Source organism: Gallus gallus, chromosome 2 (assembly GCF_016699485.2).
Source record: "Gallus gallus isolate bGalGal1 chromosome 2, bGalGal1.mat.broiler.GRCg7b, whole genome shotgun sequence".
NCBI lineage: Eukaryota > Metazoa > Chordata > Aves > Galliformes > Phasianidae > Gallus > Gallus gallus.
The window spans coordinates 83,817,438-83,832,762 of NC_052533.1; the positions used below are offsets into that span (position 1 = coordinate 83,817,438).

The window sequence follows — 15,325 nt, forward strand, 5'->3', positions numbered from 1 at the left end:
GTGTGCTTGGATTTATGTCACCCAGACATAAATACTCGAGTCTCTGGGGTATTTTTTTCTCAGAATGATAATTGCTATTTCTATGAGTGGTAAAGCCAAAAGACTGCAATTGCATTGTGAACAAGGGACTTCAATGTTCTCAAGATGGAAAAATAATCTTAGTGACTATTAGCTTTCAGCGCTCTTAAATTGAAAAACAAAATGTAACTGCACCGTGTGTATCACTGAAGCCTTCTAAAGAGGTAAAGGGTGAGCACAGTTGAAAGTAATCTTTAGAAAAATTTACCAGCATTCAGTAAAACTTGTTTAGTAAAGCAATTGCATGGCTTGGCCTCACTCAGCAGGAAGAGACAATTCATATACCACTAGTGAACTTGAAAAGAGTTTTGGGGCATGGGTTAGAAACCAATTGTGTAGTAAAGCAACTCTTCCAGCTTTAGTTCCCATTAACCTATCAGCTGTTGGAGTCTCTGTTCACTGCAGGAGAATTGAACTAGAAGACCTTTAAAGGTACCATCCAACTCAAACCATTCTATGAATCGCTAAGAGACAACAGATTCATTTTTGCTAGTAGCAATCAGCTGCTTGTCACAGATTTCCTGCCACTTTTCAATTAAATGCTATCAGTTTAAACTCTTGGACAGAGAAGCTTTTATCCGCTCTTCCCCAGCAATTAATGTTTAATGCTAACCGAATTGCAACAAGCAGAACTGAGGAGACAATGGAGGTGGTAAAGCCCTCTGAGGCTCACGGATATTCAATGCATGTCCTCCTCAAGAGTGTAAGGGGAGTTGTAACAAACACTGTGCAGGCAAAGCTGACTCTGTTCTGAAGTTAAAAGACCAATTAAAAAAAAATAAAAATTAAAAAAAGGCAATCAGTATGGGCCAAATTAACTACAGTATAAATGACTGTACCAAACAATCTTTACTTGCATTAACAATCCAATTTAACTCTGCAAGGAATACATCAGTAGTTTGAAAACAATGAGAGCTTCTTACAATGAAACCATTACATTTTAAATGATTTCTCTGGTCAAGCTCAAAATACATCAATAACATATTTCTTTCAGCACTGTTTCAGCTTTCCTATCCACCTGATCCTTCCTTCGTATCATCTAGACTCCCACACCATACTGTGAGCAAGTCATATTGCACTTACACCTCCTGACATGCTCTGAGGGAATAGCTAAGACTGAGCAAATAGGCTCCTTCATTGGTGCTAAACTATTCTGCTGTGGGTGCTGAGCATGAGAAAAATCAATGATTTGCTCTTAATCTGTGCACTAAAACTATTTAAAAAAAATAGAGAAAAAAAGAGTGAAAACAAAGGAGTTCTTTCAGAAGTGCATTAGCTCTGCACAGTGGGCTGCAGGTTTGCACGTACGTTTGTCTTGGTTCCAACTTATTGAATTCTCAGCATCTTGGAAGCTCTGGTTTTCAAACATAATAAAGGAACATTAAAAAAAATCATTATTATATTGCTAGCAAAAATTGCCAAAAATCCCTGTCCACACTGAAATAATGTTTGATTCCTTCAGAGAACTAAATATCATTCATCTTTCTTTAAAGAGACATTAGCTAAAATGGGCTGTGCTGTATGAATTACTTGAGGGCAATGAGTCTGGCCACAGCACAGTGAGAGGGCTGAGAATGGAACGTCAGCCATACCTCTTTCCAAACAAAGCGAGCAGTCATGCGAAAAGGATTTGATCACTTTTGCTTTACAGTCAATAGAACGAGCTAAAATTATGCTTAGACACCGAACAATCATTTCCATTTCACAAAGTAAGCCACAATGAAAGTAACTTGAATTACCTTCAGCTGCCGAATGCAGGCTTTCGTAGGGTCAGGGCACGTGGTCACACCACTGCAGGCAGCCAAGCCAACCAGAGTTACTGCTGAGGCACACGCCTCACAGTGGGAAAAGTGAAGAAGAAAGGGAGGTACGGAAGTGAAGGAAGTGGTGCTCAGTGATCCACTGCCATATCTGCACCTCGCCTAAAGCAAGCCTCAGATTTCACCAGATTAACTGCTTTTGTGGACCGAAGACCCCATCATTAAAATCCAACTCAGTTTTCTGCAATAGCATTTTATTTCAAAATATATTAAACATTTTGTGCTTACAAAGGACTGCAGTGTGAACACCATATTAAGTTAAAAGCTTCTTATACCCGCTACAAAAAAAAACCAACCCTTTATTAGGAAGAGGACAGGTGCATACAATCAGAATTAATGAAATACCTCTGCAGTCTATACGAGTACTTCTCAACCTTCAACCACATTCTCTGTTCCGCCACCAATGGACACAGATTACTTTTCTAATACTATACATGCAAAAACAGGCACTGTACCAGAACCAACTATGGTAACATTAGTCATGAACACAGTTCCATCCTGTAAATGTACACGTTATATATTTCAGACAAATTTGAGTCAACAGACAGAAGTTATTGCTCCAAATCCCCCACAAGCTCTGGTTAGAAATGCACACATTAGAACAAGCTGCGCTCTGTAACGCAATAGATCTGCTTCTAGATCGCAGCAGGATCTAGCCAGTCTTAGCACACAAGGTCACAAGCTTCTTTGGATTTGGTTTGGTGAAATTTCCCAAAGAGAGAAAACAAAGCTTCCGTACTCTTCTGGCCAAAACATCAAACACTAGCTAACTAATGTATAGGTAAGCATCCCGTGTTACTAAAGAAAGCTTATTTCCAGCCATCACTGAAACACAGTCTTCATATTTAAAGGTAACAATCTGAACAACTTATCTGCTTGCAGAATATACCAGTGACGACAGTGGAAATTGAAAACACTGAACTACCCAGCCAGTTATAAACAACTGGAAGTTGTTTGTTTGTTTGTTTTTTTTTACTAATATTTCCTCACACATCATCAGTCTGTGGCTATGACTGGCAGAAAGGAAGCCAAAAACTTGGCTGATGTTTTTCCAAAGCACGGTCTGGATGGCAGCTCTTAAGCTTAATGAACTTCTGTTCTGCGGCTACTTTTTAGCTTTGTGACGCCTCTTACCCTCAATCCACAACAAACCATGAGAAATGACTACGACTTAAGGTTCTCATTCAAAGTCAAGAGGCAAAAAGTGAGGGTAGGAAAATAAATTAGTACTTTTATTCTAAAAACGTCACGCTGAAAATCTTTCAGATACGCACGTGGATGCTTGAGCGCTCAAGCTGCATCTACTAGCTAGCAAATGCATCCTGCTGCAAGCAAATATGCCCTGCTTCTGACTCAAACCTCATTCTGGAATTGCTACATAATTCTATATTCAAAAAACACTGATCACGTTTGTTTGAGCTCATCCATACGCAGAGCACAATAAACATGTTTTCACTCAGAGGGTGGTGATGCAGTGGAACAGGTTGCCCAAGGAGGCTGTAGATGCCCCATCCCTGGAGGCATTCAAGGCCAGGCTGGATGTGGCTCTGGACAGCCTGGTCTGGTGGCTGATAACCCTGCACATAGCAGGGGGGTTGAAACTCAATGATCACTGTAGTCCTTTTCAACCCAGGCCATTCTATGATGCACTTACTTGCCAACTAGCAGTTCCTTCCTGAACTGGACATACTATTTCAGTATGGATATGCTAAGCATGCCCTTCAGGGAAATCTACCCCAAAATAGCACGCGTGCAAATTCTTCCAGGGCCAGTGTTCTCTTAGCAATGGCATACCAGATGGAAGAGCAGTCTTTCCTAACTACACATCAACTGCAGCAAAACAGTTCTAGTCATCCCACCAGTATCTGCTTGGCTCCCCTCCAACTTTCCTTAAGTAAATATTAATTCTAGAAAACGGTGCTTGTTTTCACTACATACAGGCACTATTTTGTTCTCAGATATCTTAAAAAAGAACCAACCCCTCCCCCCCCCCCCCAAAAAAAGACAAAATTTCAGCTGAAGTCTGAATGAGAAATATTTCTCATATTTATATAATCGTGCATTATGAATATATACATTTTCAAAGCCCACATGGAATCCCTGAATATGATCAACACTTCTGGCACTGCTTCTGGTTTCAAAATATCAAGCGCATTTTCCACGTTCCAATAATTTCCCATTTTCTCATTTAAAAGCCATTTTGATCATAAAGCACTAAGGGCTTTCAATAAAAAGGACAGATAAATAGCAACAGGTTAAAGATCAATCCTCCATGAGGGTTGTTATTCGGTAAATTTAGTTTTGTAGTGGTGTAAACTAGAAATAAGAAGGGCATTGATTTGTCAAAGCATGCTTCACCAAAAAGTGTAAGACATAAATAGCAATAAAACCCTTGAAATACAAGCCCAGATGGAACTCATAAGGATGATCTGTACGTATGGTTAAGAGACGCCAGGTTTCAACAAAGAGTATTTAATTGGAAAACCAATCTTCCCATGCAAACTTGCAAACTGCAAGGAAAACAACTGCATTTCTTGAACGCCACCTCCATTATGAAATCTAATGAATGCTAACTCCAATTCCAACAGCTTTCAGCACCTTCTGAGGAAAGCCTGGCTGTTTCCAGAAGTGATTTACACTATATATATGGAGAAAGTTAAGCTGATACAATAGAAACACAATGCCTGAATAAAAGCAGCTGTGGAAGCATCTTCTACCCCTGATGCAAAGCCACAGAGTCTCCGTAGAATGCTATTTTCCCATCCTTTGTATGGGTCCGCAGGGAAGGCAACGCTGTGTACAGAATTCTGCCACTAGTATTCAGCATCGGTAATTTAGTTCTGCTACTGCTTTTACAGGGGTACTGGGCTTTCGTATATTCAGGCTTTCTGAAAAACACTGAGCATTACAGCCAAACAGCAATTTCAGAAGTTACACTGATACCCACTACGCTTAATACTGGAAACAGCACCCAGTCTTCCATTCACAATCAATGCTCTTTCTCATGTTTTATTCAGATTCTGGATTTCCTAATTCAATAGCCACTGATGGAATACATGGAAGTACATCTCGCTCTCCAAAGTCTTGAAACAAATCCATACATTCCTTGAAATCAGGCAAGCTTCAGGGTACCTTAGCTGAAACAAACTTGTATACTACTGTGTATACAAAGATCAGACTTATCTCAATTATTAGACAGATGGGTATCAATTTAATTTCTAAAACAGGTAAACAGTATGTAAGTATTGCATATTGTATGACTATAATAATAAACTTCATTTTTTGTGGTTTTTTTGCTTTTTTTTTTTGTTTTTAAGTAGTGTTTCAAAATAAGCCATTACTGCTCCCAACTGGTCACAGCACACAGCAATCAGTGCACAGTGCTGAAAGTCACTATCTTGCAGTACAGCTGGCAAAATGAGCATGTGCCAGATTCTCCTCCTTTGCAGCTTGTTGTGTTGTGCTCAATTAAGCCAGTACCTACAGTGACCTGAAGCTAACAAGCTGGGCTGTAAATGGGCACACATGAACTTCTGCAAGTGCTGCTACAGTACAGTAACGTTCAGCTAAGGTAAAGGAAGGAGAGAAAGGGCTAATCCTGGCTCTATGCAAAAACAGGTAAGCAATTACCACTAGCCCCTTGACACTGTGCTTACTTGCAATGAACCTGATTAGCTAGTAGAGAATGATAATAAACATTATAATTGTACTTTGCAATATCATGACACAGTACCACCTAGGTTTACTACTACAATGTACGGTTAATAAGTACACAGATGTTATACAGTACACAGAGAAGTTAGGCTGGTGTAAGATTACCGCATTAGAAAAGATAATCAGATATAAATGAAAGGTGCTCACCAACATCATAGGCTCACAAAAACTCCATGAGGAGCAATCTCCAAGAAGAGATCCTTCCTTAGTGGCAGTCAGCCCTTAAATGGGGTCTAGGAGAGGTGGAGTCTGGCTCCACCCCTTCTGGTCACACAGCTGAATTTCCTTCACCTGTGCTCCCGTGGCTGACTCAGTGTTTGCCTCAGGTGCTCAATCAGAGGTTCGGGCCATGATTCAACAGTTCCCATACAGACAAGCATCCCCCTCTGAACTCTAAATCATTGTCTTTGTTCTAAATTGAATATTAAGTATACACGTAAGTACCTGCCCCTGGAATGGCTGCTCACAGTAAAGCTAAAGACCACCAACTTCTCACTTACAAGCATTAAGAAAGAGACTGTCACTGCTAAGGTATGCTTTTTAATATATATATATATTTAAGTATGGCAGAATTCAGTGAGTATTTCATATCCTAAGAAGGTCTCATTGGAGATTTTCTTTTCTTTTTGGCAGCATACCATTGCTGTATCACCAAGCCACACAACTTATTTCTAAATCAGACACAGCACGTAGCATGAGGCCCTTAAGCTATATTTCCTAAGAAAGACTATACTACAGAAAGTTCTCCTTGGCAAGTCCTTGTTGAATTTGAAACAGGACGCATCAAGTAGGAAGATTCATTTCAAAGGAGGACAAGCTAACAGACAACGTGAGAATTTAATTCTCCCTCCAAAATGATTTCTCTTCAAACCGGGCAAGGAACTTTTCAAAATTGCAATGCACCTTCTCAGCTGATTTCACTAATTTGCCATTACTGAAGATAACAGTCTGAGATACAGTTTTAATCTTCGTAGTAGAGACACTTCTTTGACCTAAGGCAGTCACACAAACGGGGAGGGAGAAGAGGAAAACTTAAAAACAAGCAAACAAAAGAATGCCTTACGATGACTCCCTAAAATGACTATGTTCACGACCTTAGACTCTCACGACCTTAGATTCAAAAAGGTTGTCTCAGAAATAACTGGGATAAAAAATGTTGGCAATTTAAATGTCTTGACCAGTGAGCAAAGAGAAGCAACGGAAAACTGGAAATACATTAAGTGTGCATCTTTCCTGCTAGTAATCTTTAAATGCTGTCTAGATGAAGTTAGAATGTGAAGAAAGTATTTCAGTGCAAAATTCTGAACAATAACAACACCAAGAATAGAGAAGTTCCCCAGGTACCGTGGTGGTCTCATTTAAATTGGTTAGAATGCTGCAGGAGTATTTAGGGGCAGCCTCAGGTTGTCATTCTCCTCCTTACACATCAACAATTACAAAAATGGGTCATATTCAAGAAGAAGTGATCCACAAGCCCACAGAAATTAAAACATGGGTGGTTACACAATTCAAGCAATACACTCTTCATGTTAAGTTAGCTGGAATTGCTGTGTAGGTCTCTCAGAATTTCAAATATCAAATAGGATGCCTCCATGCTTTGAAGAACCACCAAACCACCAGTCAAACCACTAAATCAAGCCCGAGCCTGTCCTCCAAATACATACCTGGAAGTCTGCTAGCCCCAGACCAGCACATGTGAAACCCCACATTTTGGCATAATATTTCATCACTAAAACCACAGCAGCTAAGTTAGAGAATTATGTTGTGTGTCAACAGTTGCATTATGGTAAACAGTAAATGCAAGGCATGCCTGTATTCTGCATAAACCTTGTCAATCAAACTGAAATAAATACAGGATAAGTTACTAGAAACTGAAAGGCAGTTCTTTGGTTAAGCATGTGCAACTGCTACTTTGTATGAGGGACCTCAGTGTATTTGTGGAAGCTTCGACCAAAAAAACACTTCGTCTCTGCAAAGGTATAAAGATCCATTGTCTCAAAATATTTCAACCAACAATACAGAAAGCCTTAAACGTCACCAAACTTGCAGTTTCAGCAGAATTACATATGAAAGAAAAACACTGAAGTAGTTTGTTTCTGTGATCGAGGCAATATACCATTTCAAGAACTTAAGAGCTCTGCATAAATCACTAAGCTATTTGGCCAGAGGCTTACGAGGAGAAAAACAAAAACAGTAACCAGAAAAAAACCAACTCTACAACAAAACAAAATCTCTACTCTTTCCCTTTCCTCTTTTGAAATAAACTTATGTTTGTTTGAAAAGTAAATGCTACTTGGTCACTTTGCATTTGAAAGTTGACATAAAACAATCCCACTCAAGCTCTTCTTATTATTGGAAGTAGATGTGATAACTGTACATTACCTTAGGTTTAAAGTATTTAAGGCCTTTAATCAAAGTTAGTTGATACTGTGACTCCACTGGACAGTGAATAGACATCAGAATATCATCAGATTTCACCAGAAATAAGGGCAAGATTTAAACTGCTTAAACAAGTCCTATTTCTAAGTGACGAAAATTCACATTTCTCCATTTGTACATCTACTCATTTCAGGAAGATACTAGAAATACTTGTCTTCAACAACATTAAATTTCAGTGCTTATAAAAGGATAACATTTATTTGTTCTTATGAGTTAGAGACGATGGTCAAAACCTCTGAAGAAATACTTCAAGGAGCAGCAAACAATTGTATTCAATCTTCATTTAACAATGAGTGGTTTACATCTCTGTTGCCATCAAATTAACAGAGAATAAATATTTTGGACTTAGCTTTCTTTAAAAATACTACAAATTAATAACACAAATAACCCAATAAATAAAAGCTAAGTGAGTCATTTCAGCAGATAACAACTCCAGTGGATATATCTGTCCACTCAGCCTTTCTTTTTAAGAAGACGGAAGGTCTACAAAGGTGGCTGTGGAACCGTGTGCTAGTATGCAAAGCCATGGTAAGTTGACATTCTCTCTCAAAGAGGCAAAGTGCACAGTAATGTAAGGCCAGCAGATGTTCAAGGAGTGGTATCTCCTACAACTCAAACTATGCATCCCTGCGAACCGCCCCTAGCAGAGCTGCGGAGGGACGGAAGGCCATGGCTGTTGGGAACTCAAGAAAGACCAAGTGATTCTCTCATCTTGAACAGGTGCAGCACAGCTCCTTCATCATTCAGCAGCTGTTTTTGTCTCCTCGGGACTTTCTCTAGCTGACCTGCAAAAAACCAAAAGGACTCAAATTAGTTGAGTGACTTCAAATGTCTCATTCCCTACAAATTAAACAGGAAAAAACAGATGCAAAAGTCTGTGTGTACTGCCAGAAGCTCCATGTACAGCATATGCAGAAAGTCTAGGAACAAAACATCCACAAGTCAGAGTCTACAGACAGCTTCATTAGTGTTTTTTTCCTAAATTACCCATATGAAAGATGACAACATTATTCACGTGAATGAAGAAAAGGATTATTGCTCACAAGCATATAATCTCTAAGATATATGTATAATGAGCTAACCTATGTAATTAAACAAGACAGTAGACATTACAATGCCTACTGTCATTAATAATTTTACAACATGATTTCCAACTCTAATTAAATATTCAATTAGGAATTTATTCATCCCATCCCTTAACTGTACAGTTTAAAAATACATTTCTATATTCCACATTTGGTAACTTCAATAAAGAGATTAATCAAGACCATACTTTCAATGGAATAATGGCATCCTTTGTATTGTAAAGTCACACAAAGTGCAGTATCTGCAGACAGGTCTCTTTTTCAGACCAATAAATACTATCTGGTATCCATGAATAATAGTTATAAACAGGGAAATAGGGATGATCAGTTATGTTCTAGCACAAAGGCAGCACACAGAAGATACAAAGCTATTATTAATGAATTCTCTAAAGGAGCCTTCTGTAAGAAGCTGAGAGATATTAAACAAACATTTCAAGTTTACTTATTTTACAGTAAATATTCTTCTAGAATAAAAGCTGAATATTCTCTGAATATTTCCATACATGTGTAGGTATGCAGGTGCACAAATATACACAAACTCATGCTTACATTCTCTACGCCTATGTGGGTATACACTGATCTACTTGAAAATTGCAATATGTAACGTAAGACATTCAACGCTTACCGGTAAATCTGTAGTGGACACGCTGCTTGTGATGGAGTGGGCACTGAATTTGTTGGACTAACCAACATGGCACTATATATGTTGGAAGCAACCACAAGTATACAAAGTAGAATTGGTCCTATGATGGCTCCCTCCAGTCCCAGGTAATACGCTCCGCCAGCTACTGCAAGACCTGTCAGGTAAGGATGACCACCTCTGGAATTACAAGCAGAATAAAGTTAAAGCAGAATAACAAACAACAATACTACTGATCATGAAATGCAGATTAATCACACAGTTTCATTAAGCTTATGAAGTGATTTATTTATAAATACCCATATTCAGACTAAACTCTTGTTTGAATGACTGCATAAATGCCCTAAGCTACATCTTGTACAACATTTGCACAACATATCAAACAATATTTTACAGCACATAATAGTAGTAGCAGCCACAATAGCTGTTTTCTAGAGAACTGCTGGAAGCATATGGAATAGTTAGGGCTGGAAGTGACCTTCAAAGACCATCTAGTTCCATCCCACCTCCCATGGCCAGAGACACCTCCCGCTACTAGATCACGCTACCCCAGGCACCATCCAGTCTGATTTTGAACACCTCCAGGGATCTGAAGGAGTTAACAGTAAAAATATTTCCATTCTGAAAATGGAAAATGATTCCTTATGAAGACTATTCATGCTTCATGGTCAAGAACTCTTACATTTCAAGACAGCTAGCAGTATTTACTAAGAGCATTCCTCAGCAGAGGCATCAATTTATATAATAATAATAATATAAACTAATATTTAATAGTTAATAATTGATCTGGATAGGCTGGACAGCTGGGTTGAAGCCAATGGGATGGGATTCAACAATACCAAATGCCAGGTCCTGCACTTTGGCCACAATAACCCCAGGCAACGCTACAGGCTTGGGGCAGAGTGGCTGGAAGACTGTGTAGAGGAAATGGACCTGGGGGTGTTGATTGTCACTAGACTGAACATGAGCCAGCAGTGTGCCCAGGTGGCCAAGAAGGCCAATGGCATCCTGGCTTGTATCAGAAATAGTGTGGCCAGCAGGAACAGGGAAGTAATTGTCCCCCTGTACTCAGCACTGGTGAGGCCGCACCTCAAGTACTGTGTCCAGTTCTGGGCCCCTCACTGTAAGAAAGACGTTGAGGCCCTGGAGTATGTCCAGAGGAGGGCAACAAAGCTGGTGAGGGGTCTGGAGCACAGGCCTTATAAGGAGCGGCTGAAGGAGCTGGGATTGTTCAGTCTAGAGAAGAGGAGGCTCAGGAGAGACCTTACTGCTCTCTATAACTACCTGAAGGGAGGTTGTAGTGAGCTGGGGGTCAGCCTCTTCTCTCATGTAACTAGTGATAGGACTAGAGGGAATGGCTTCAAGCTGCGCCAGAGACGATTCAGGCTGGACGTTAGGAAATAATACTTCTCCGAAAGGGTGGTCGGGCACTGGAATGGGCTGCCCAGAGAGGTGGTGGAGTCACTGAGCCTGGTGGTGTTCAAAGAGCGTTTGGATGTTTTGTTGAGGGACATGGTTTAGCAAGAACCATTGGTGAAGGGTGAATGGTTGGACTGGATGATCCTGTGGGTCTTTTCCAACCTTAGCGATTCTATGATTCTATGATTTACACAGTGATCAGAATATTTAGTCTTTTGAACAAAAGGCAGGATACATCATTTATGAATCATAGAATGGTTTGGGTTGGAAGGGACCTTAAAGATCATCTGTTTCCAAACAACTGCCATGAGCAGGGTTGCCACCCACAAGATGAGGCACTGGACCTGGTTGCCCAGGGCCTCATCCAACCTGGCCTTGAACATCTTCAGGGATGGGGCACTCACAGCTTCTCTGGTCAACCTGTTCCAGCATCTCACCAACCTCTGAGTGAAAAATTTCCCCCTAATATCTAATCTGTAATGTACTTTCCCTCTCTTAGTTTAAAACCATTCCCCCTTGTCCTATCTTTATCTGTCCATGTAAAAAGTCAGTCTCCCACCTGTTGATAAGCTCCCTCCAATTACTGAAAGGCCACAATTTAATCTCCCCGGAGCCTTTTCCTGTCAGGCTGAAAAAGCCCAGCCCTCTCAGCCTTTTTTTTTTTTTTTTTTTTATAGGAGAGGTGCTCCAGCTCTCTGACCACCTTCGTGGCCCTCCTCTGGACCCTCTCTAATAGTTCCAGATCCTTCCTGTACTGGGGGTCCCAGACCTGGATACAGTCCTCCAGATGGGGCTTCATGAGGGCAGGACAGAGTGGGACAATCACCTCCCTCGCCCTGCTGGTCATTTCCATTTTTGATGTAGCCCAGGGTACTGCTGGCCTTCAAAGCTCCAAGAGCACACTGCTGGCTCATGTCCAGCTTTTCATCCATCAGAACCCCCAAGTCCTTCCCCACAGGGCTGCTCTCAGTGAGTTCTTCTCAAGTCTGTACACATATCAGGGATTGCCCTGACTCAGGTGTAACACCTTGCACTTGGCCTCGTTGAACCTCACTTGTTCATTCTGGGCCCACTTCTCAAGCTTGTCCAGGTCCCTTTGGATGGCATCCCTTCCGTCATATCAACTGCATCACTCAGGTATCAAGGAAAGCAAATCAGTCTACCTCATAGAGTGCCTGTTTTAGGAAAGCATCAGAACAGGCATCTCCAAGACCCAAATGAAATAGAAGAAATATAAGGGTGGCAAAGGTGCAAGGATCACATGAACTCTACCAGAGCAAGAGAAACCTGAAATTGCACAGGACTTCTAGCAAATCAAGCTCATTGTTTGTTGCTTGCAAACAGCAGAATTCAGAGCATTCATGTTTATGGAATTACATAAGAAAGCCTACAGTTGAAACTGAGAACCAATTTTTTAGAAAGTTGCTCTAAATTCTCAGTGTAATGCAATGAAAATACTAACCAGTCAGTTTAGAACTTCAGCAGTTTCTGCCAGGTTTCTAACACTGTCTTGACTTCTACCCAGCTCTCACACTGGCAGTCCTAACGTGCATTCTAACTGTGTGCAAGATAAGATCATGAAATCATAGAATCTGAGCTGGGAGGGACCTTTAAAGGTCATTTAGTCCAACTTCCCTGCAATGAACAGGGACACATACAGCTAGATCAGGTTGCTCAGAGCTCTGTCCAGCCTGACCTTGCATGTCTCTAAGAACCAGGCATCCATACCTCTCTGGAAAACCTGTTCTAGCATTTCACTATCATTGTAAAAACTTCTTCCTTATAAGCAGTCTAAATCTCCTCTGTTTTAAATTGAAACCATTTCCCATTATCCCATCACAACAGATCCTGCTTAAGAATCTATCCCTTTCTTTCTTATAGGCCCCCTTTAGATACTAAAAGGTCACTATCAGGTCTTAAAAAGTGACTTATTACTTCATACACACCTATTAATCATGTCTTACTTGGATCAAATTTAACATACTGGAAGGGTCAAGTAGATCACTTTTTGAGAAGACAGACTCAACCTTAACGTTTTATACTTCTCCAACAGAAGGCACACAGTTAGTTTATAAATCTTTAAAAACTTACAACAATTTTTTCAAACATTTGCATCACTTTCAAGTTTTTTTCTGGCTAGTTTGCCAATTTGGATCACACAACTCCTGATGAAGTAGGACTGCAATATCTATTTAATACATTTGGAAAACCTTGCATAACGTAATTATAGTGATTTCAAATAGAATTAACCCAATTTGCAAGACAGCAGATTTATGTAATGGTATAAATACAATTTTTCTCCACTGTTAGAAAATCTATTCTTGCCACATATATTTTCTGAATGGTGAACAGAGCCTGCAACCCTACGGTCAAAATCTGTTTCAGTAAGTAGAAGAATTATTGGCCAGTTAAATAGCTATTGGCCTCAAATTTATCCGTGATTTGTTGGTGAAAACAAGCGTAATTTGATTATACTTCACCTGTTAGTTTTAACTCCTGGAAAATAACTATTGCTACAGTCTATGAAAGATTCTTAATATTGATCTTACTATCATGAGGTTCTCTGTTTAGTTTAACTATAGTTAAAGTTATAGGACACACAAAAAAACCAAAACTTAACGCTGAACTTAAACATTTAATGTTCTTATTCAGTGTTAATTTACTACAATACAAATTGACACAAATGTGTTCCAGCACGTAACCGTATCTGGAGCACGAATTACAGCAAAGACTTGTTGAGCACTCACAGTCTGTCATTCAAAGTTCTCAATTCAAATAGTCTACTACTAGGCTTGCTTCCGATGACCAAGACTGAAGTAGTGACTAGAAAGAGCACAATTTTGTATCTGTATTGTACATGGTTGTGAACTCATCTTGCACATACGAACTTTGACAGTTCATATCTTTATCATCTCTGTAGAACTCCGCTTCAACATTTCCTCATTTGAATTCCATGAAGGGATTCACAAGGTATTGCAGCAGCATTACGTGTCAGTCGACATTTCAGCAGCATTTCTAGTACTCTAGATACAACTGCAGATGTTGACTCTCTGTCTCCATAGTTTGGAGTTAGCTTTTCTTTACTCAAACCTGAAGCATTGAGGAAACATTTTAAGTCAATTCATGCAGCCAGACACCTAGCAAGATTTTTCCAGAACTCTTCTGTGCTCATCTCTCAAAACAGGAAAGCAAAACTGACTGCTGTCTCGCCATAAGCCTCTCCCTACATTCACATTTTCAGCTGCCTTAACACATTTAAAGATCAATTGATAATCAAGAGATGTTTACACAGGGCTATAGCGGCACAACAGGAAAGCTGGCTTCAAAACAATTCTCAGAATTTTCTTAGCCTATTCTGAAAAATTATAGGAGTTTTTCCAGGTCCTTAACTAGCTCATAGATTTCCTGTTTGCTGTGCAGTATCACCTGACATTACGTGATGTGAAGGAAAATACAAGACACCGTTAGTCAATAATCAGATAAAGAGCGTAAGTTTACTTGGAATCACTTCATCAGCCAAAGCAGTTGATTTTGCTGGCTGAGAACAAGCTCAAGACATTTGAAACGACAAATTTAACATAAAAGAGGCCTGCGAAAGTAATGGCACTTAGGCCAGTCTTACTATGAGATGGTACCACTTCATGTCCTTCTGTGCTTCAAGGCACTGCTCTGCATGCTTCGTAGAAGGAAGTTAAAAGGCATCACTGCTAAGCATTTTTACAATACGTAAACTTAAAAAGTTTTCAATATACTTACCCTGATATATCTGAGTAAATGGCTGTATCTACAAAATAGGTTGGCAGCAGGTGAAAAACCAAGAGCAAAATGGCTTTGCATCCCTCTCCTTGCACAAGCCACAAGTCTAGGACTGCAGGGATGGCTGCCCAGTATGTCCCCAGAAACGGAACCGCTCCAAGGATTGCTGCTAATGCTAAAGCACACAGAAGCAGGGGTGAGAAAAAGACCAGAGAAACATACTTCACAAAAATTCTGACTTTCGCCACACCAGTGGTCTCACTTCTATCAGCTGCTGTCAATAAGATACTGAAAAGACAGCACGTAAGGCTCTTGTTGTTTTATAACTGTGATTAAGGAAAAAGAGAACTACATTCAAGAAAATGGAACTATTC

The 15,325-nt window shown here is 40.0% G+C and overlaps 1 protein-coding gene across 4 annotated transcripts in view; it reads right to left on the reverse strand.

Moving 5' to 3' along the window:
• Nucleotides 1-2,075: 2,075 nt before the first annotated feature.
• Nucleotides 2,076-15,325, reverse strand: part of TMEM245 (transmembrane protein 245) — an 80,125-nt gene continuing 66,875 nt past the window's right edge. For 2 of the 4 annotated variants that reach the window (XM_015282350.4, XM_015282352.4), the window contains 3 exons: nt 14,952-15,126; nt 9,762-9,956; nt 2,076-8,836 (listed from right to left, as the gene is read on the reverse strand). In XM_015282350.4, coding sequence (XP_015137836.2) covers nt 8,791-8,836; nt 9,762-9,956; nt 14,952-15,126 — 416 coding nt within the window. In that variant the 3' untranslated portion in view covers nt 2,076-8,790. Of the gene's footprint in view, nt 8,837-9,761; nt 9,957-14,951; nt 15,127-15,325 lie in introns of those variants that run through there. The other 2 variants (XM_015282351.4, XM_040695497.2) reach the window with 2 other exon arrangements.